The sequence below is a fragment of the Pteropus vampyrus genome, unplaced genomic scaffold, assembly GCF_000151845.1.
Source record: "Pteropus vampyrus isolate Shadow unplaced genomic scaffold, Pvam_2.0 Scaffold113, whole genome shotgun sequence".
NCBI lineage: Eukaryota > Metazoa > Chordata > Mammalia > Chiroptera > Pteropodidae > Pteropus > Pteropus vampyrus.
Genome location: NW_011888894.1, coordinates 2,032,028 through 2,055,653, shown reverse-complemented (window position 1 = coordinate 2,055,653; position 23,626 = coordinate 2,032,028). Strand labels below are relative to the sequence as shown.

The 23,626-nt window shown below is 36.7% G+C and overlaps 2 protein-coding genes and 1 pseudogene across 2 annotated transcripts; 2 read left to right on the top strand and 1 right to left on the bottom strand.

Annotated features, from left to right (window-relative positions):
* The first annotated feature begins 156 nt into the window (after window positions 1-156).
* On the top strand, window positions 157-14,203 carry PCYOX1 (prenylcysteine oxidase 1). Its single transcript, XM_011365566.2, has 5 exons — window positions 157-457; window positions 1,480-1,654; window positions 10,022-10,233; window positions 10,583-10,735; window positions 11,148-14,203. The coding sequence occupies exons 1-5, from the start codon at window positions 172-174 to the stop codon at window positions 11,801-11,803; spliced, it is 1,482 nt and encodes a 493-aa protein (XP_011363868.2). The 5' UTR covers window positions 157-171; the 3' UTR covers window positions 11,804-14,203.
* A 311-nt stretch (window positions 14,204-14,514) lies between these two features.
* On the bottom strand, window positions 14,515-22,994 carry SNRPG (small nuclear ribonucleoprotein polypeptide G). The gene is made up of 4 exons (XM_011365565.2): window positions 22,818-22,994; window positions 20,200-20,222; window positions 19,412-19,536; window positions 14,515-14,707 (listed from the first exon to the last, which is right to left on the bottom strand). Exons 1-4 carry the CDS (start codon window positions 22,847-22,849, stop codon window positions 14,657-14,659), a joined length of 231 nt encoding a protein of 76 aa, XP_011363867.1. The 5' UTR covers window positions 22,850-22,994; the 3' UTR covers window positions 14,515-14,656.
* LOC111743422 lies at window positions 15,062-15,180 on the top strand (annotated as a pseudogene).
* Window positions 22,995-23,626: the final 632 nt, after the last annotated feature.

Below are 23,626 nucleotides of genomic sequence, written 5' to 3'. Positions count from 1 at the left end.
CAACATTCTAATTAATGTCAATTTGTAAATTAATCTACTACCACTTTTGTCTGGGGGCAGTGTCTGTCCAGATTCAGAGTTCTGTCTTCACTGCAGCTGTCATTGGCATACCCCTACTCAGACTTGCCTAAATTATTAAAAATAGTCTTAAGTAACATTTGTTATTGCTTAATGACTTTTCAGAAAACAACAAAACGCACACAGCTGGTAAGAGGGAAAGAAATTTCCTTTTTTTTTTTAACCTCCATAGCGATTATTGGAGCTGGAATTGGTGGCACTTCGGCAGCCTATTATCTGCGGCAGAAATTTGGAAAAGATGTGAAGATTGATCTGTTTGAAAGAGGAGAAGTTGGGGGCCGTCTAGCCACCATGACTGTGCAGGGGCAAGAATATGAGACAGGAGGTTCAGTCATCCATCCTTTAAATCTACACATGAAGCGCTTTGTCAAAGACCTGGGTATGTAATTTGGTTTTAGAGCTAAGCAGCTTTCTGTGTGACCATCCATGAATATTTTTGTCAGATAGGTAACTGAAACTTTTCCATCATGTTAATTGTCTTTTATGGAGAAGTTGGTAAAACTATTTTCCTCACTTTCCTGCTAGCAGTTGGTACTGCCTTGGTTAGGAGCTACTCCTGTAATGGGACACTAGTTATCAGTTATCTTCAGTTATCTGGAATTACAGCCATAGGGTTGGGGGTGGGTATGGTTGCTGTTGTCAGTTCTTAAACCTTTGGGTTCCTGTTGAAGAATCAAAGAGTGGTTTGAGTTAGAAACCTAGTGTGCTCATTTTACAGCTGGGGGAATGGAGCCCAGAAGCTTGAAGTGTCTGACTTAATGTCACTCACACAGCTGTGGGTGCAGACATGTGCTTAGAAGCTGAGACATTTGACTGACTACTTCCCTACCAGCAGAGTAGCTGGACAGGTTGTGAGGGATATCTGGCAGACCTCTGCAGGCCCTTTTCTCAGGGAATATTGGGATATTGAGTAATTTTGGCTGCCTTCCAGTTATGCAAAATAGTATAATGGGATGCCACCTTTCCCTTAGCTGCTGTCCACATTTCCTGTGCATGCTTCCTGGGCCTCTCTTTCTTCCATGAGGGCAAATGTATTCCAGGAGCAGTTATACTGCAGAGATTCATGTCTGTGACATTTCTGTTTTTAAGTTGAATTCGGTTGGTAATCTGTTTTTTTCTTCTGACTTTTTAGTCTTTTTAGGCCAAAAAATAGCCAGTCTAATTTTGATATTGCTGCCTGATCCCCTGACCCATCTTTTAGAGAATCTACTTTTGGACAATGTAGTGAGTTATAGTGTTTCACTATTCTAAAGATAGAGCTTCTTTAATATGTCTCCTGAGAACTGGGAGAAGCCCAGAATTCATTTACTTCAGAGTGTCCCCAATAGCTTTAGATTACTTTCTATCATTTGCTCAGCATAGGAACCACTGACTTTGCTTACCTTTTTTCTGTTTTTGCAGGTCTCTCTGTTGTCCAGGGTTCTGGTGGCCTAATGGGGGTGTATAACGGAGAGAGTCTGGTGTTTGAGGAGAGCAGCTGGTTTATAATTAACATAATTAAACTAATCTGGCAGTATGGATTTCAGTCCCTTCGAATGCACATGTGGGTAGAGGATATATTAGACAAGTTTATGAGGTAATTTTTTTCCCCTTTCATTTAAACTAAGATCTTTTAGTTAGACGATCTTTAGGAATTAAGTTTCTTGGAACAGTCAGTTCTCACCTAACTGCAAAGCCTGTTTGTAAGAGTATTAGACAAAATGTTTTATATAAAATATGCAGACCATTTATCCACTTGGAAATTGAAAGGATAGTTTATTGCTGCTTCTGAAAATATATTTTGCAAATGCTTATTTAGTGTTGCCAGACACTCTTATGCTTTGCAAATACTAACTTCTTGAATTTTCATGACAACTCTCTAGGTAGGTACTATTATTAACTTCTTATTACAGATGTGGAAGGTGGAGGCATGGGGAGGTTTCAAGTGTGCAAGTATACACCACCTAATAAGTGGCAGACTCAAGAGTCTTACCCAGGCAGGCTGGCTCCAGAGCCCTCACTGTTTTTGTTTTTTACAGTATTTAAAAAAATTTTTTTCAGTTACAGTTGACATTCAATATTATTTTATGTTGGTTTCAAGTGTACAGCATAGAGGTTAGACATTCATATAATTTACTAAGTGATCCCCCCAACAAATGTGGTATATATACCTGGCACCATATATACTTATTACAATATTACTGACAATATTTCCTATGCTGTACTTTACATCTCCCCGACTATTTTGTAACTACCAATTTTACTTCTTACTCCCTTCACCTTTTTCACTCAGCCCTCCAACCCCGCTTTCATCTGGCAGAGTCCTCACTCTTAATCTCTTCACTGTGCTGATATCGTATAGATGAATGACGTCATGTGTGCAAGAGCTTGTAGAAAGGATTAGAAAAGTGAGCTTTAATCGTGACATGATGCTTTAGTGAGCCAGCAGCCTGAGGTAGAGTATCAGTTGTAGGCCCTAAGAATTTAATTAGGATGTTAAGTTCTAGCACTGTCCTGGGAAGGGACAAATACAGGCGCCTCTTTTTCTCTTTACGTTTTTCTGTATTTTCAAATTATTCTATGTGTATCACATACATTGCTTTGGTAATTAGGGAAAATAATGTAAAATAACCAGTCTAACTTTGAAAGATGCGACCTATTTTTTTTTTAAGGCTGTGTTAAATTTTTTGCTGGTTTACTGTTTTAGATGCTGGAGAAATTCAAATTGTAAATGTTATTAATATTTCATTACTATGATTGTTCCGATGTGATAAAATAATTGTTAAAAAGGTAAAATTACGTGTTATATGACCAAGTATTAACCAGACAAATATAAGAATTGAGTAGGATAAATACTCTCTAGATTCTATAACTGAAGGTAGTTAGGGATTTCTTTCTATACATCATTCTTGGGTAAATTCCTTGAACACCTTTCCAGTAGGTATGTTAAGTTTAGCTATAGTGTAAATTGTTTTAAAGTAGTCATTCACTCATGTATTCCTTCACCAAATATTGAGTGCCTATTATGTGCCAGGCACTATTGTAAGTCCTGAGGATATACAACTTAGAACATGTCCCTGCCCTCAAAGAATATATATTCTAGCAGAAAGACAAACAATAAACTAATAACTAAGAAAATATATAGAATTTTTGAGGAGACAGGCAGTCACTTTTTAAAGAAGATGGATGCCATGTTGCTGCACACTCGGGAGATCCAGTTCAGATAGCATCAGATGCAGCCCCACCTGTGTATATCATTTTCTTATCTGTGACTTGCTTGACATGTAGATAATTGCCCTTTGAGAAATTAAGGAATCACTTTTGAAGTGAATTTGGGGTATTGCAGAATGGTGAAAAAGACCAGGTGAGGGAAATATACAGATTATACTATTTTTGCGTTTTAAAAAACAATTCCCAGACGTTATGGAATTACTGCTTCCTCTAGTTTATTTATGATATTCGATTATTCAGCACTGACCTGTATTATTTAAAGGGCCATGCTTCATACATTTCTATTTCTTTCAATACATTAAGAACATAGAAATCTTATTTTGATAATTTTATTATATCCTATGAGATAGTTGGAGAGAAGGCTGGTATTGAGCCAGCATGTGTCAGTTGTTAAAGTGGAGAATATTGCTGGACTTTTCCTTGGGCAGAAATCCTACAGTCCCCTTATATTTACACTTGCCAGGTTAATTTCCAGTTCTGAGCATTTATTTATTCAGTTGGATGCCGTAAGGAAGGAATATCATTCAACCAGAAGAACTGTGCACAAAAAAAATGCTCAAAACTAGAAATTACAAAGCCTTCTCCTGATACTCTAGTCACCATTCGCCTCTTTTTTTAAACATCTGTTGAGTTTTATGTGATGCACACCACACACACACGCTTGTATTCTATAGTATGCATAATTAGAATGTAGTAGATATTCACTCAGATGTTTGTTGAATTGAATCCTCTGGTCCATTGATGATTTCTTGTTGAGATGTCTTGGTTTCTAGGCTAGGTTAATGCTTATTCTTGTCTCTAACACTTATTTCATTTCTGGGGACTTGTCATATTCTTAACACTTATTGATCTGAGACTTATAGGACTCAAAGACTTTATAAACTCCCCCCTTTCCTTCCAAAAAATATTGTAATTTGTTACTTCTAACAAATATTTTGAGTCATTTTAAAAATTCTTTTCTTTTTCTCATTTCCCAAATCTAGTCTATCTTGAATCCTATCAGTTTTAAAATATATCCAGGATTCTACCACTTGTCACCACCACCACTACTAGTACTACTTTGATCTGAGCCACTATTATCTCTTCTCTGGATTGCTAATAGGCTGAATAATGCCTCCCTCCCCTAGCAAGATGTCTACATCCTAATCCCTGAAACCTGTGAATGTATTACCTTCCATGGGAAAAGGGATTTTGCAGATTATCTTAAAATGGGGAGATTATTCTCAATTTAGATGGACCCAGTGTAACCACAAGAGTCCTTAGAGAGGAAGGAGGATCAGAGTGAGTAGTAGGAGATGTGATGATGGAATCAGGAGCTTGGAGTGATGCTGGGAATGGGCCATGAGCCAAGAAATGCAGGTGGCTTATAGAAGCTGAAAAAATCAAGAATGGATTTTTTTCCTCAGAGCTTCCAGAAGGAACCAGCCTTGTGGACACCTTGACTTTAGCTCAGTGAGATTGACTTTGGATTTCTAACCTTCAGAATCATAAGATACTAATTTTGTGTTGTTTTCAGCTTCTAAGTCTGTGGTTATTTGTTACTGCAATAGTAGAAAACTAATATACCTCCTAACTCATCTCCATGTTTTTGCTTTTGTATCACCACAGTTTGTTTTCAGCATAGCAGCCAAAGTGTTTTTTTTTTTTTTTTTTTTAATTCTAAGAGTCATCACATTACATCTCTGCTCAGAAACTTTCAGTAGCTATTTCATGCAGAGTAATAGCCAAAATCTGTACTATGGCTTGGAAGAACTGACATAGATAATCCTATTCCTTACTTCTTTATTTCCTGTTTTATGGGCAGAATTTTGTCTGCCTCAAATTCATTTGTTGAAGTCCTAACTTGCTGTATCTCAGAATGTGACCGTATTTGTAGATAGGGCTTTTTAATGAAGTAAGTAATTTAAAATGAGTATGTTAGGGTGGGCCCTATCTAATCTGACTAGTGTTCATATAAGAAGAGGAGTTTAGAACACACACAGAAGAGACACCAGGGATGTGCACGCACAGAGAAAGACCATGTGAGGACACAGCGAGAAGGTGGCCATCTACGAGCCAAGGAGACAGGCCTCAGAAGAAACCAAACCTGCCAGTCCCATTATCTCGGACTTCTAACCTCCAGAACTGTGAGAAATAAATTTCTGTTGTTTAAACCACCTAGTCTGTGATACTTTGTTATGGCAAGTCTAGTGAACTAATATTGTCCTACCCTTTGTTGAAAGTGGGATATTGGAGTCTCCAACTATTGTTTAATTGTGTGTTCCTCCCTTCAATTTTGTCGGTTTTGTTTCATGTATTTTGGAGCTCTGTTGTTAGATGTATATAGGTTTATAATTGTTATGTCTTACTGATGAACTAATCCTTTTATAATTATAAAATGTCCTCCTTTGTCTCTAGTAACAATTTTTGTCTTAAAGTCTTTTAAAGTCTGTTTCCTCTGATATTAGTGTAGCCACTCCAGCTCTCTTGGTTACTGTTGGCATGGTATACCTTTTTCCATCTTTTTACTTTCAGTCTATTTGTGTCTTTGAATCTAATGTGTATTTCTTGTCGATAGCATATAGGTGGATCATGTTTTAAAATCCATTCTGTCAGTGTCTGCCTTATGATTGGAGTGTTTAGTCCATTTATGTTTAATATAATTACTGTTAAGGTAGGATTTATGTCTGCTATTTTGCTATTTGTATTTTATATGTTTTATGGTGTTTTTATTTCTCTAGTCCTCCATTACTGGTTTCTTTTGTTTTATCTATTCATCTGTTGATGGACATTTAGGTCACTTCCACCTCTTGACTATTGTGAATAATATTGCAGTAAATATGGATCTTCATATATCTCTTTGATCCTGTTTTCAGTTCTTTTGGATATGTTACCCAAAAGTGGGATAGCTGGATCATATGGTAATTCTACTTTCAATTTTTTGAGGAATCTTTATACTGTTTTCCATACAATTACACCATTTTACATTTTCACCAACAATGCACAAGAGTTCCAATTTCTCCACATCCTTATTGACACTTGTTTTCTGTTTTTTAGATAATGGCCATCCTAAAAGGTGTGAGGCGATATTCTCTTTGGTTTTGATTTGCATTTCCCCAATGATTAGTGATGTTGAGCATCTTTTCATATGCCCATTGACCATTTGTATATCTTCTTTGGAGAAATGTCTATTCAAGTTCTTTGCCTATTTTTTAATTGAATTTTATTGTTGTTGTTGAGTTGTAGGATTCTTTATATATTTTGGATATTAAACCCTTACCAGGTTTGCACATATTTTCTCCCATTCCGTAGGTTGCCTTTTCACTCTGTTGATTGTTTGCTGCACAGAAGTTTTAAAGTTTGATGTAGTCTCAATTATCTGTTTTTGCTTTTGTTGCCTGTACTTTTGGTATATCCAGATAATCACTGCCAAATCCAGTGTCATGAATCTTTTCCCCTAATGTTTTCTTCTAGGAGTTTTATAGTTTCAGGTCTTATGTTTGTGTCTTTTTGCATGTGGATATCCAGGTTCCTAGCACTCTCCTTCACCCCATTGCCTAGCTTGTTACCTTTGTCAAAGATTATTTGACCATATATGTGTGAGTTTATTTCTGCATTCTGTATTTTGTCCCCTTGGTCTATATGTCTGTCATTTTGCAAGTATTATACTATTTTGATTACTGTAGTTTTGTAATATGCTTTGAAATCAGAAAGCGTGAGGCCTCCAGCGTTTTTTTTTTTTTTCCCCCTCTCTTCAGATTGTTTTGGCTACTTGGGATCTTTTGAGATTTCATATGAATTTTAGGATTTTTTTCTGTTTCTGTAGAAAATGCCATTGAGAATTTGATAGGGCTTTCATTGATCTGTAAATTACTTAAGGTAATATGGACATTTTAACAATATCAAGTCTTTCAGTCCATGAACACAGGATGTCTTTAATGGCTTTCAGCAATGTTTTGTAGTTTTCAGTGTTCAGGTCTTTTTGTCTCCTTGGTTACCTAAGTTTATTCCTAAAGTTTTATTCTTTTTGATGCTATTGTAATGGGATTTTCTTAATTTCCTTTTCATATTGTTCATTATTAGTATATAGAACATTTTTAAAATAAATTAAGATATAATTGACATATAACATTATTTTGATATACAAATTTAAGGTATATAGCATGTTGATTTGATATATTTATATATTGCAATGTGATTACCACCACAGCTAGTTAACCCCGCTGTCATGTCATATTTATTTGGTGCGAGCATTTAAGATCTAGTCTCTTAGCAACTTTGAAGTATAAAAGACGGTATCGTTGGCTATAATTTCTGTGCTGTGCATTAAATCTCCAGAACTTATTCACCTTCCCCAGATACTGCAAGGCGTGCATCCTTACCTCCTTCAGGTTTTTGCTTAGATGTCACATTCTCAGGGAGGCTTTCCTTTACTACTCATTTTTTTGGGCCATCTGATTTAGAGTTGCAACCCTGTCAGCTCCAAGCATTCCTAATCTGTCTTTTTGATTTACTTTTCTTTTTAATACTTATTGTCCTCTAACCTGTTATATAATTTATTCATGTTTATTTATTTATTTTTATACCTGTTTCCCAACTAGAACACAAGCTCCACTGGGACAGGGATTTTTTTTCTCTTTGTTATGTTGATTCTATCCTCAGCACCTAGAACAGTGCCTGGCTCAAAGTTGATGCTCCATAATTACTTATGGAATGAATAAATGAATGAGTAAATGTTAAGGGTTATACAATAGTAGTTTAAAAAGAAAAAAGCTGTATAAGCTGATTAGCAGAAATTACTAGTTACATGTCTAATTTTTTAGTAAATATATATTCTAATGCAACTAGTATTGTAAAACAGTTACAATGTTCAGTGTTTATATGGTGTATGTTGTCTCATGTCACCCTCTAGGAGGCCTTTACTTAAAGAGGCTTACTTGAGTGGGGTTTGGGCTCAGGTGGGAGAAGGTGGGGAATAATTTTTTTTATGATTTATTTAAGTTATTTAATTGGCTACTATTTTGTCATGCTATTAGCCAACAGTCACTCTTCATTATCCACTCTTCATTTTATGAGATACTCAGTCTTTTATTTTTCTAAAGAATTCAGTGTTTTCATACTGTTTTTCCCAACTTCCTATGAATTAGAATCCAAATATGTTGGAAAGAGTTATTTTAGTTTTTCAGTTTTGGCACTGGTATCAGTTTTCCCCACAAAAATTTATTCAATATTTTGTATACTATGCTGGTAAGACAGTAGGTAATATTGAAATGGATATGACATTATCCCTTGCTCTGTAAAAATTTACAGTTTATTTTGGAGAAGAAAGTTGATGTAGAAGTTGATCACTAATAGAGATCTTTCCTTAGCACTTATTTCTTCCCTTTTTCATATGCTTGTCTGTGCATGTACCTTATTACCTGTTCCTAACTATAAGCTTCTTGAGGGAAAGGAACAATATTTTTCTCATTTCTGTATCACTTGCAGTCTGAAAAATTATGTATTACTACATGAACTAATTTATGTGGATATTCTTTTAGGTCCATAAAGTGAAGGAAAATGTCAGGTGCTATTTCCTAAAAATAATACTACAAAGTAATATCTAAGTGCTGAATGAGTGGCACGTCTGCGGTTTCATGGGACTTTTGGAGATGATGACATCACTGTGGACTGAAAAGTTGGGCAAGACTTTGCAGAGGGGGTAGGATTCAGGCTTTAAAGGAAGTGTAGCTGTTCTGTGGTTCAGAATGGGAAGTGTATTCCAGTTAGAGGGGAGATCTAATGCAGTGTTGGTGAGCAATATGGAGAGCATATTTAGAGACCAGTGAATGGGTCAGGTTGCTCAAGTGGAGGGGATGAGTGTGTGTGTGTGCACACACGCGTGCAGGAGGCGTAGAGTTGAGGGCAGAGAGGGCTAGTTGTGCTTGAGCCTTTGACTTTCCATGTGACTTTTAGACTTCTTTGAGTATTTCTACTTAGTTTCTTTGCCTGCAGTTAGAGCAAAGGAGTTAGAATTGATGAGTTTGGCTCTAAAATTTATGATTTTAAAAAAAAATGTCAGGACTTTATTTAGTAAGCAGTAAGCAAGATGGTCTTTGAGTAAGTGACTGGATGACAAAATAAAAGATACTTTAGGGCTTTGGGAGATTCATTGAACAGCTAGAAGCAGTTAGATTATTCACTTTATTAGTTTGAATATAAATCCTGACTCAAGATCAGGGAAATGAGAATGAAGTAACTGGAGAGGTTAGAAAGATTGATAAGATTTCCTTCATGGGTGGGAGAGGCAGAAAGCAGAAATGAAAATGTTTAAGTTTGAAACTAAATGAACTGAGGATGACATGTAGGATATTAGGAGTGACCTGTTATTTTTGGTTGGGATAGGGGGTGAATGGAGAAGATCAAGCCTGGTGGAAAGATGAAGTTTAATTTTAGACATGTCTTAAGATAAAAAGATAAATGAGAACAAGATGTACCCACTTCTTTAAAGGTACTCCCAGTGACCATATAAATGCAGAAGACTGTACGCAAAGGACAGTGGACTTCCAGAGGAGACAGAGAGAGAGGGAGGGCCAAGAGCTTCTGGGATACCTGGGGAAGATGGTGACTGAAGTGTGTCTCACATGATAGGTAGGAACTAATTAGAAGGAAACATGAAAGTCAGTTTGAGTCTTAATGATGCTATTTCACTTCTTTATGCATCCCCTTCCAGCTATCTCATTTGGTGTTTAATGGCCATTTTTCTTTTCAAAAGGATCTACCGCTACCAGTCTCATGATTATGCCTTCAGTACTGTAGAAAATTTACTGCATTCTCTAGGAGGGGACGACTTCCTTGGAATGCTTAACCGAACACTTCTTGAGACCTTGCAGAAAGCAGGCTTCTCTGAGAAATTCCTCGATGAAATTGTTGCTCCTGTCATGAGGGTCAATTATGGCCAAAGCACAAACATCAATGGTTTTGTGGGTAAGCCAAGACTTGGATCCATTCTGGGCATTAGTTCAGAGAGGGGCTTACCTGATGTTATGTATGGTGTCTTCTGACTGTAGGCCATGAGTTGGAAAAGACTACCTTTCTCTGCGAAACCGGACATTATTGGCAAAATTGTGTAAATGTAGATGTGCATTTTTATGGGGAGAGTCCTTAGCTTTCATTAGTTGAATGGTTCTCTACTGGGGGAGATTTTGTACCCAGGGGACATTTGGCAATATGTGGAGACATTTGGAGCAGAACTCACCTAATTAGGAAGGGAGAGTGGGTGGCAGGCCTCTTACAGAGTTGGAATTAAAACACATTTTTTTCCTACCACTGACAGGGGCAGTGTCACTAGCTGGTGCTGATTCTGGCCTTTGGGCAGTAAAAGGTGGCAATAAACTTGTTTGCTCAGGGCTCCTTCAGGCTTCCAGAAGCAACCTTATATCTGGCTCAGTAATGTACATAGAGGAGAAAACACGGACCAAGCAGACAGGTAAACTTGAACTTCTATTTTATTGTTCCTAATGTCCCCTGTAGAAAATAATTGCTCAGGGAGAAAAACTTCTCCTCCACCATCTCTCTCAGTTCCAAATGATAGGATTTAACATTGTATATGTTGTGCCATGTAGAAATATTCCCAAATGTGCTTAAGTACAGTGGCATGGCTCCTTGGATTTAAAAAATAATCTCATCTTCAAAAGCAAAAATTCCATATTTTGTTCTTAATGACAAGGTATTATTTCCATTTCAAGTAGGAAATTGGCCTCAATTATGGACAGTTATCTTAATGGATAAATTCCTTTAATTCCTTAGAATGATAAACTCTTAAGAAGGCATAGAATTACTTTTAGAAGGTATAAAATATAGAAACACTAAAGAAATGTATGTGTCCTTATTTCCTCTAGGAACCCCCGCAAAGATGTACGAAGTGGCCTACCAAACTGGATCTGAGACCCATTCAGACTTTTATGACATCATCGTGGTGGCCACTCCATTGAATCGAAAAATGTCCAATATAACTTTTCTCAACTTTGATCCTCCAATTGAGGAATTCCATCAATACTACCAATATATTGTGACAACTTTAATTAAGGGGAACTTGAATTCCACTATTTTTAGCTCCAGAGCCTTAGGTAAATTTGATCTCAGTACAATCTTAACCACTGATAATTCAGATTTGTTCATTAACAGCATTGGGATTGTGTCCTCTGTAAGAGAAAATAATCCTCAACCATCAGAAGATGGGGCATATGTTTGGAAGATCTTTTCCCAAGAAACTCTTACTAAAGAACAAATTTTAAAGCTCTTTTTGTCCTATGATTATGCTGTGAAGCAGCAGTGGCTTGCATATCCTCACTATAAGCCTCCAGAGAAATGCCCCTCTATCATACTTCACGATCGACTTTATTACCTCAGTGGCATAGAGTGTGCAGCAAGTGCCATGGAGATGAGTGCCATTGCAGCCCACAATGCCGCTCTCCTTGCCTATCACCGCTGGAATGGACATACAGATATGATTGACCAAGAGGATTTATATGAGAAACTTAAAACTGAACTATGAAATAATAACACTTTCACTTTTTCCCCCTCTTGGTTCCCAGTGGAATATCACTGGCAAAAAAGAACACAATCTGAGCAGAGATGTTTTCAAATCACATATTTTGCCATTATTGTTTAACATGAGTAATTCTAGTGTCATGAGGAAATATAAGGATCTCATAAGCGTGAAAGTGTAACTACTGCACTTATCCCATCTCCAAAATTTCTTAACTCTTCTTTTAATACCCATCAGCAGTGTTTCCCAAACTTGTTTGATCGTAAGAATCATTTGAGGTTTGATAAACATATAAAATTCTCTAGCTCTTCTGGAGATTGATTCAGTAGGTCTGGAGATGAGGCCCTGGGTTTTGAATAAAATCTTAGAACATTTGAAGCTGAACACTTGAATTAGAACTTAAGACACGTTTTAGTTGGGGACTAGTTTATTTGTACTTCACAGCTGGATGTGATCTTGAGTCAGATAGTTAAAACTGCTGTAGGAGTTGGTATCTTATGCCTGGCTTTAGTAATTTATACTCTTTTTCAAAGTAAATGCCTCACCAAAGGCTTGACTTTCAGAATGTTTTTTTGATTTCTTCTGTCTCATTTTTTAAGGGTGAAATTTGTAAGTCTTAGTAGTATAACCTTAAGATGTCATACAAAAGTCTCTAGTAAAATGAAAAGCAAATATAGGCTCATTGAAGAAACTGGCATTCAATTATCGAATCCTCACCCATGGAGCTTTAGAAAATATTGATATACCCTATAGATTATTTAATGGACTGAGGATAGGACCTCCGCATTGTAGCTTGTTAGAAGTTCCTGATGTGCAGCCTGGGTTGAGAATCACTGACTTGGAGAGTCTAATATGTTTCCAAAGGGTTTTTCAGTGCCTTCAAAGTCCCAAGAAATCCAATTCATTATCAAAGCAGATGGATTTTGTGAAGAATTTCTCAGAACTCTAGTGGTAACCTTGATAGTAAGTGGCATTGACAGCCTAACAGCAGAGGTAACTTGGATTACTCCAGAGTTGACACAAGTAAGATATTCGTAATGACACCATGCTTGATCAAATCCAGCATATGTCCAAACTGTTAAATGCTTCTAAAGCTACTGTACCATTCTGGGTGAGAAATTGGTTCCTGAAATCTTTTAATGCGTTAAGTTCTCAACCTTGGCTGCACATTGGAATCTTCTGTTGGACTTTAAAGCTTCCCAAATGATTCTAATATGCAGCCAAGCTTGAGAATCAGTTCTACATCTACTGTATGAAGATCATTAATGACTGTCCTTATAGTCACTGTTAGGACAGAACACATAAAAGCTTGTGAATTCAACAGTAACAGCAACAAAGTTAACATGTACTGTTAAAAAAACTTGTCAAAGGGTGTTTTTTCTAATTTTATTTTTGAAAAGAATGTTGAGGCAATTTTTTTTTCCTTTTGTGGTTTTAATGGACAGTATGCGGAGAATGTAATATACTGTGCTATGTATATGCTAGACTGGTAAATACTAATAGTTAACTTAGAACTTGTTTTGCAATGGGATATATGTCAAGCATATTCGTTTTAATGCAATCATGGTATTAAAGGATATATATATTTTTTATTGGACAAAAAATACTATCAGAGCTTGTTACTCCTGAAGACCACTCATCCTTTTACAGAAGAGAATGGTAAAGGGCTGAATGAAAGCCAGCTCCACTCTAGTGGTTCTCCGACTTAGGTATGCATTGGACTTACCTGGAGGGCTTGTTAAAACATTTCTGGGCTCACTCCCAGAATGTGTGTGTTTTAATAGGGTTTGGGGTGGCATACAAAAATTTGCATTTCTGTTAAGTTCCTAGGTGATGTTCCTGGTCTAGGAACCACACTTAAAAGAGAACTAGTTCTATAATTCAGCTCTAAGTGGTTGAAAAATTGAAAGCCTGTCAGCTTCAATGAAGATTTAAAAAGAGCTACTGGAGAAGAATGTTAGAATAAAAATATGTTGGACTTCACACCAGCTCTCCTTATTGTGATTAGGTTGGTTTGATCCCTCTAGCTGTTCTTTTGCTGTAAATAGGAAATATTATTTTAGAGCTACATCCGGTGTGCTCACTGTATACCCCATTCTCTGCAGTTTTAAAGTGACTCAAGATTTGTAGTATTTTTACCAGATCACAAAAAGAACAGGTCTAGTCATTTACTTGGTAGGTTTCTTAAGGTTAGGCTTATGATACAACCATCTGTAATATAGCTTTCATCAGTTGATGTGCCCTCAAATGTATGAACTAGATGAATGTATTATGGCAGCATTATCATTACTCTCTATACTTTACAAAGAACAATACACTGGAATGTTTTCCTCTGGAATTCTATTTCTACTCTTGTATTAAAAATTTTTTCCCACTTATGTTCGAAATAAACAACTACATCATTAATTCCTGTTTTACTTTCGTTGTACTATACTTGGAATGTAGATGTACTTGAAAAAGCCAGAGTATATCGAAGTTACCCTAAGAGTTTTGAAATTAGTTATTTCAGAAGAAACCCACTCGGGTTTGCAGGTTCTGTATCTCTGTTTAGTGTAAAGAGATGGGAAAAAGACATTCTTGCCATGTTTCACATTTAATCAGATTCTTCTATATTAATGCATAAAAACCTTTGAAAAAAACCAGTCTTAACCAGGGATAGTTCATGTAAGAAAAAATTAGGATATCCTATTTTCGAGTTCAGAACATCTGGAAAAGCATTTTTGACTATTAAAAAAGTTTATTTAACAAAAAAGTTCAATATGAAAATGTACACGACCCGATTTTTATATTGTATAACAGGTGCTGTGGAGTAGGGGACATGTGGAAGCAGGTGATTTCTCTGGTGAACACCCCCATTCTTTATACTCGTTCCAAGGCTTCTAACATGATGATGCTATTTCCTCGTATTACCTAAGAAAGAGAAAAGTAAATCTGAAAAGAACAATTTATTTAACACTCATATCAATTATTATTAAAGAATTTTTACCAAATCAGTAATGGTTTTTCCTTATTAAATGTTAGTTTGTGGGGCTTTTTAAATTTTTTTTAAGCCATAGGAATATCAAATAACTCAAGTCTTTAAATCATTACATAAAGCTCTTTTTAATGAGATGCACATTTTCTACATTACTACTTGAGATACCAAGTCTCCAACGACTCACTTCACCTTCTAAAAGGCAGGACTCTCGGCCCTTAAGGGATCTATAAATTAATGGCAAAAATAAGTAAAACAGAATGTCAGTTCTGGGGTATAAGATCATTAGAGGCTACAGCCATGCCACCCTGAACAAGCCCGATCTTATCTGATCTTGGAAGCTATGCAGGGTTGGGCCTGGTTAGTACTTGGATGGGAGACCACCTAGGAAGACCAGGTGTTGTAGGCATAAAAAAGTAAAAAATAAGGAATTGTAAGATGACAAGGTCCTTACGATCTGTGAGGTCAACCAACGGTTCCCTTGCGAAAAAAAAAAAAAGCATTTTGAGAACAAAGCAGGCTGGAAGTTGGGAAAAGCAGGCTTTATTAAGATGGCATTTTAGTTGAGTTTTGAAAATTACGTAGAATTTTGACAGGAAGATAGGAAACTATCTCTTACCTGGGAGATAAGGAAAGAATCTAATTTGGAAGCAGTGAAAGGTTATGCAAGGAAGTTGAAAACAGTTTGCATCCAATCTCAGAACACCTCAAAAACCAATCTTAAAAGTGTGTGGAGGACATCATGAAACCAACAATGAATGGGCCAGTGAAAAGTTTCCACTGGGGGAATGACCACTGTTTCAGCAATAACATATACAATTGAGCCTCAAATAATATGGGATTAAGGGCACCGAACCCTCTGCAGTCAAAAATCTGTTTATAGCTTTTGACTTCCCAGTTGTCCCTTGAAGGTGAATGGTTCCAGGACCCACTGAGGATAACAAAATCCACTGACGCTCAAGTCCCTTATATAATATGGCAGAGAACAATGCATACAGTTGGCCCTCTGCATCTGTGGATTCCCAAGTGTGGATTGAAAATACTGTTTTTGATCTGCGGTTGGTTGAATCCATAGATGTGAAACCTAGGAATACTGTATTGACAAAATCTGTGTATGGGTGGGTCTGCGCAGCTCAAACCCATGTTGTTCAAGGGTTAACTGTATAAGAGAATGGGAGAGAGCTTAAAAGCAGGAAGAGATGTTAAAAAGAAAAGGCCCTAGGAGAACAGTGTCTTTGACAGAACAGCCAATCCATAAATGAAGATAAGCCACGATACTTATAAGCACAGGTGAAATGGCTGGTATGAGTTTGAAAGGGATAGAAAAATAAGTCAAACTTGAAGGCAAGGGTCTGTGAATATAAGAATCCTGATGAACTGTAGGTTACAATGCAATAACACATCGGTCAAGTAGAGCTGGGTAAGGTGAAAGGACAGGAGGGGGCTGAGTGGAAATGTAACATCTATTAGAAATGAGAGACATTCTGAATAACATACAAAGTAGAGCTAGGCTCCTTGCAGCTGGAATAAAAACAGCTATAACCTGTTCTTTTCTCCTTTAATTCTGCTTGCTTCATTTATCACATACACTATTTACTGTCTTCCTCACTCAAATGTCATTTCTATGAGGGCAAGGACTTTGCTTGTGGCAATATCCCCAGTGCCTAAAGTAGTGACAGGCGCAAAGAAGGCTTAATAAGTACCTATTAAATAAACGAGTGGAACCACATGTAATTACTGCAGCTGAAAGATTGGAAAGGAACATGACAGGGAGTGTGTCTTGGAGCCTGGCAGAGACTCACGGCAATGAGTATGGTGAGAGGGTGGCAAAGAATTAGAGCGGTATTAAAAAAGAACAATGCTCTCAAAATGAAAGTGGGGACTGAAGGAGCCTACATACTCGTACTCGTTTTATAAGTTAGGAACAGAAATGAAGAAAGGTAAAAAACATGCTTATCTAATTCTTAGTTTTAAGTTCCTAGCTTATTTGCAATAGATGATGAATATCACATCTCACCGATCAAAGCACGAAAAACTAGCCTTCTTTCCTAGCTCCCTCCTAAAATTTTCAATTTCTGACACCTTTTCTGTAGGTGGAGAGAAGTTGTTTCAGATAATTAAGATTTTCAGATCTGAGGGGTTAAATTGGTATCACAATTTATCTTCTTACATAATATATAGAAAGTAAAGCTAGTTGGTGAACACCTTTGCCTTATGTTTGAGGCTCCATTCTCCAAATCAAACTGGAACCACTGGGTCCAGAATTCCAATTTGCTCCTTGTTTCGTGCTTCAATACTAGGTTTTGCAAAGTGTTACTCAGGCTTTCAGCCTCTTGAAAGGGCACAGTTGTCTAACAAAGCATACAAACCTAAAACGGAGCTACAGAAGCACAAAGCTAGTAAGAACTCCTGAACTAGGTAGCATAATAAAACAGGATTTTTACTATATTCTTAGAAGAACCCTGGAGTGGAGTGGAACCTTAAGGAAATAAGCCAGGGGTGAGGCCACTGACAACTCTGGGGATGTCACATCATTAGGTGACTATCCAGCTGACAGAATCCTAAAACAAATCACCTCCCCCTTAGAACACACATTCTTAGTATAATAGTATTAAGTAATTTCAATGTCTGCCATGAGTCACTGACTTGGACAAGGGAATAATGAAGCCAATGTAATGGTCTCCTTTGCCAAACAATCTGTGAAAAACAAAACCATAACCTGTTTGTGTCCCTTCTTTTAAGCTCAGAAAAGCCGTTCTTACATTTTTTTAGACTTTTTAAATTAAAGACAATTGATCCATTATTATTATTTTATTTTTGAAGTGTTTAACTCAGTTGCAAGAATCAGTGCCTTCTAATACAAACTTTTTTTGGTCACATGAGAAGCATCAGAAGTGGAATAGCAGACTGCCTAATATTAAGTAGGTGCTTGTTATTTGAATGACTTGGGATGGCACTGCTTTTAACCAATTTCTGTGTAAATTTCCCCATCAGAATTCATGGTGAAAACTGAAAGATCTATGATCTAGGCTCAATCCTCTCTCTGATAAAATTCTGAGAAATGTCATATAATTCTCTAAAAAGTTATCTTCCCAAATTGGAATTGACTTATAGATGACAAGTCCTTCTTGAATCCTTTAGCAAATCTGTTGATATATATAAACTAAAAACTTAATCTACCCTCTATTAGAACAAAGATTTTCTAATCTGTAAAAGGAAAACTTAGGGTATTTGAAAACTGTTTTTTGTTTGTTTGTTTGTTTTTTTAAAGAAACTGGCTGTTAATGATTTGGTCATAGTTTTATTAATTTTCAACAGACGCTCAAGGAGAATGTACCTGAAAAGAAGGTTGATTTACATGAAACTTGGCGGGGGGTGAGGGAGGAAGGGTCAGTCTTATAAGAGACTATAAGCCGTTTTTTCTAGTCTTGACCATGGATTTGCTTTTCAAAATGCATTAATGGTAACACATTTGAAATAAACAATAACACAAATCTTAGGACCAGTGATAAAAAATAATTATACCCCTCTACTGCTCAAACAAATAAGGCCAAAAAAAATATCAACGCTAAGAATTAGGAACTCTCACAATCTCTTAGAGGTCTTTAGGCTCTATGATTTGCTGAAGCTTAGTTGTCATTTTTGATTTACCTTTCCCAAGAAACTTAGACTTCCCATTTACTGGGTATATTGTTCTGTGCTGGGCAAGGAGAGAGATTCAAAGTCTGGCTCTTGTTGACAAACCTCAAAAACTCTTCTTCAGAGTCATATTATTATGGTCTAATAAATGTAAAAATGTTTGCTCCTATAATTAAGAACTTAGTATTTGTTTTCTTCCACTGTGAATGGCTATTAGCATTACCATCCCTTATAACTTACTTTGACCACTTTTAAATTTGGGTGTGATAAATTAGAAATCTAGGTTAATTACATCCACAGTTAAAAATAAAAAGTGTGATCTGTGGACTGGCAGATCTGCAAAAAAAAAAAAGGGCACTTCTTAGAAATGTAAAATCTCAGGTTCCACCCCACAGCTATTGAATTAGGATCTACATTTTAACAAGATCATCTGAGAATTCATAAGCATGTTCTTAATCTTCACTACACATAAAACCACCCAAATCTTTTAACAAAAAAGACAGCACCACTAGAGATAGTTTCAATAGCTTTGGGGTGGTATCCAGGAATTTTTTTTTTTTTTGAAAACTCTTCAGGTGACTGTAAATGCTTTAGACCAGTAGTTAGTCTTTGCTTTACAAACCTAAGAATCACCTGGGGGACTTAAAAAACCTCCGTGTGCTACATCTCAGACCGATTTTCAGATGCAACTAAGATAGAGAACTACTGCTCTAATGAAGACTGACTACGGCTTCTATTATAGGATAAAGCTCAAAATGATTTCCAAAAGGTGTTTCAAGACCAAGGACCTCAGAGAATTCTATATAAGATCCAGATCTAACCTAAGGTAACTGGGATATTATCACAGTTGATGACTGCCAAATGTTAAAGGAAGATGGAAAGTCTAATCTTGCTTGTAACCTGTCTAACTTCAGTTTAATCCAAGTCTTTGATAGAAGGAATGTTAATGCTTATTCCAAATGAAAAGTAAAATCGGAGAGAAATCTTACATCTTTACTTACCACCATTCCAATATTGTTCTGTTGCCCACTAGTTGCCATCTCCACACATTCATCTATCACAAGATTCATAAAGGGATCAAATCCCCGCAATATTCCTTGAACATGTCTGCCACCATTTAATTTCACTAAAAAAATGGAGCAAAGTTTTAATAAAACTGACCATCATCTATCAAATATTCATTAAAAATTAGGTGGGGTAAAACCCAGGTATTTGAGATGTACAATCCACTATCCTTACTATATGCCAACTAGGTTAAACATTCCACATTACCTCCATGTTTAAACTTATAAGAATCCTATAAAGTAGAATTATCCCACCTTTTTATGAGGGAACTGAAGTGTAAAGCTTATAAGTAACTGGTTCAAGGTTATAGAACTACTGTGTGACAGAGTCGGGATTCAAACTGAAGGCTGCTTACCTCTAAAGCCACAGCCTTAACCCCTATGTACTTCAAGTACTGAATGGGTTAGATTTTTAGTCCTTGTCTAAGTCCTTTGTTTAAAGGAAAAAGGTTGATAAAATTTCAAATATCACGAAATAGGAAAATCCCGTTAATTTTGTGACAGTTGAGGGCGGGCTTATGTGAAATACTGAAAAGTCTGAAGTACTGTAAAATTTATTAAATAGCAGATACTAGGTAAATAAAACTAGTTACGATTTTGATAAACCTGCTTAATTAATGATTGTGAATTAGAGGCTCTGTGTGCTCTGAATTTTTATAAAGTTGCTCCAAATATTATATATTGTCAAGATACATGTAAAAAGCAACTGATTAAATAAAACTTACATGATAACTTCTTGTCCATAAATCTGAAAAAGCAAAAGGGATAAAGATTATACAACTGATTAAAAAAACTTAAGCATAAATAAGCACGAAAGTAGGTATATACTCAATTTTATAATAATTTCCTAGACAATACAATTTGCTAAAATTTGCACAATAGGAATAATGAAATTTAATAGTAAAAATCTTGTACTGCTGTAAAGGATGAGGGAGTGATGGTCCACCTCAGTTAGTACTTATACAAAGCAATGTATTTTGGGAAGGGACAAGATAATCAATAAAAATGGAACGGGTTTGTAATATATTAATGGACATAGAGTGTATACTGATGTGACTTAAAAAACATTGTTCAATATTAACCTAATTTTCAATGGCTGAATTTTATAGCCATAACAAAAACAAAGATTTAATTACATTTTGGTTATTTCCCAAACCAAATTGTGAAGAAACTAGAAGTTGTAATCAAACTTGTCCAATCCAATAGCTACTTTATATTTGGACAATAAGCAGCGTTTTATTCAAAATTAAGCATTATTCTTCAACAATTAAGTATAACAATTTGAATGAAACAAGACAATCTCATGTCAGCAGGGTAATATGAAAACTATTAAGCTGCGTAGGAAAATCTAGAAAATAGGAAATTTCACTCAATTTTAATGCATAAGATAGCATGGGAGAATCCAAAAATAAATAAGACATAGGGCCCGACAGAAGGTGCAACAAGATTCTTCACAAATAAAAAGATATAGTATGATGTATAAAATGATCTATTTTAATAGAGTATATAAAACATACCCAATATAATACACGTGAGCTTAATTAATCCTTACAACTTTGTAAGTTATGTACTAGTATTACCACCACTTTATAGATGAGAAACTGAGGCTCAGAAAGGTTAAGTGAATTGTCCAAAGTCATACGGCAAGTGAGAAAGTCTGAGCAAACACAAATGGTTCTATTGGCTGGAGAACAGGGTACTCAATTATTAGTGTGTAATATCTGGTGCTTGGATTTCACGCAGAGGAACTTGAGTGCTGGGTCAAGAAGTCTGGATTTTATTACGCAGAGTGATAAGTTATTAAAGCAGTCAGTCATTGGCCAAAAGACTGTAGCAGCGATTTTTTAGTGGTAGGAAGGGGAATTTGGTTAAGCCAGGGTATCTCAACCTCAGCATATTGACATTTGGGGCCAGATAATTTGTTGTTGAGGAATGTCCAGTGCATTGTAGAATGTTTAGCAGCATTCCTGGCCTCTATCCACTAGATGCCGGTAGAATCAGACTCCCTACCCCCCAGTTAAGAACCACTGAGTTATGCTAAACCAGGAGAAGTATAAAAGAAGGTATTTGTGAGAAAGTGAAGGAAGAAAAATTTGAAAGTGATTTGAGAGGTAAATCTGACAGGATCTCACATAAAATCTAGAGATGAGAAAGAAAGGTTAAAACTAGTTTCATCCTCTGAAATTCTCAAATATTATCTATTAAGAATCAAAAAGGAAATCTAAGATTACAAGTAGCGAATGGTCCTTTTATTAGAAAATAATTAACATTTCACTAGTTCCTGAGCAACCCAGAGGATACTTACAAGATTTTACGGGCGCACCAATAAAAGCATAACTTTCATATAAGCATTTTCACGAAAACAATTTCTATTTTTCTTAATGTTAGAATTATAATTTAATAACTAAGGCTTTAACAGATCCAACTAAAATATAGTTTTTGCATAAAAGATGGCTTTGATACAAATGTGTACTTAAATGCAAAATTATTAAGTATGAACTTTTCCTTCAATCTGACTTCTTTATGGGGCTGGTAATAAATTAATTATAGGCAAGGCCGACCAAATGAATGACTCACAAGTTGATTCCTGGGAATTTTGTATCCTTTGTGCTATCCAACTACTACTCGCAGAATTCCTGCATTACATGGTATAAACAAGATAAAGAAGCACATACTTAGGAGACATGGAACATATTGGGCCCTTTCTAAAGTAGAAATACCCTACTTCGAGTTGATTTTATTGGGTGCAGGGGAACCCCCCCCCAACCTTCTTTGATTAGGAAAAAAATGAATGTTCTCACACAGCTCTGTTGACAGAGCAAAGCTACCATGCGACATTCAAGTACAGGAAAGCAAGAAAAAAGAATGGGATTTCTAAGTTAAAGTTCAAAGAAACAGCTACAAACATTCTTAAGGTTAAAGTGGCTTTTGATTTCTCATATACTATCATACAATTCGATTTTATCCATATCCTTAGTTTCTTATAGAATTACTCCCCAGCCTCCTGATCTAAAACAAGATGCAATTTAAGTTGGTCAACAAAGGGTGGCATCCGAGATCTTCAAGTAACTAGGGGGAGACGTAGGGCCGAAAGCTCCAACCAGAACAAATCTGCGGAACAGAGGCGCCTTGGATGCCTTTGGTAACCATGCCGACCAAGCAGAAATGCGATCTCTGCGCGGGCTTCAGGCACGCAAGCGCGAGACCCCGCCTGGGATCTCCGGGGCCTCTGACCGGAATACGCATGCCAGGCGCGCGGAAACTGAGGCGGATCTACGGCACCTACGGAACTCGAGGCATACAAAGAAGCTGCTAATCGCGCCTGGCCTTCGCACATACTTACTTTTTCAACTCGGGAGGGTGAGCCTTGCTCATGGTGCCTACTCAGAGAGCTCAAAGATGCCTCCAAACGGAATACCTGGCCTCGCTCACGCTCCCGCGGTAGACTCGGCGTTTTGCGTCTGACGTCTCTGATCCCGTTAGCCAATCGATTGTCGGCAGCTTTCTTATTTCACCTCGCGATACTTAGAGGAAGCCAGAGCGCGTCGATCAGCCCCAAGCTTCCGGTTGCGTCGCCAGCGATTGGCCAGGACAGAGGGTGGGGCCTCTAGGCGTTCTTCTTAATTGCATGTTCTCTTCTGTGAAATTGAGTTAAATGTCTGACTAGCTTCTCTGCAATGGCTGTCAATCCCTAATTTTAGTACATCACATCGTTTGTCTTTTTCATGTATAATAAATGAAAATAAGCTCTGGAGGAGTGGGCCCTTTTTTTCTTTGGAATATAGTCCTACAGCATATTGTCACGCTAACCTAGGGCTGCATTAACATCTCAATTAGTGACCTCTGCACCAAAGAGTAGGGTGCCTGGGCCTCAGTTTCCAAGAATGTGAATCTAGAGCCCGGAAGTATATTCCAGACTTACGGTCTCGCAATTCTTTTAACATTGCCTTCAGAACCCCACCAAATGTTCTTCGACCCCATACATAAAACGTGAAGTGCAGCACACAACTGATCTCTGATAAGAGGTACTGATTTTTCAAGTCAAGAGCGTAAGTGTAAAAAGTGGTCTCCGACTTGTTCCCAGTTGTGACCCAAAATAGGCGAATCCACATTTATGAATCTAATACAATAGAGATTATAGAAGACTTGGGC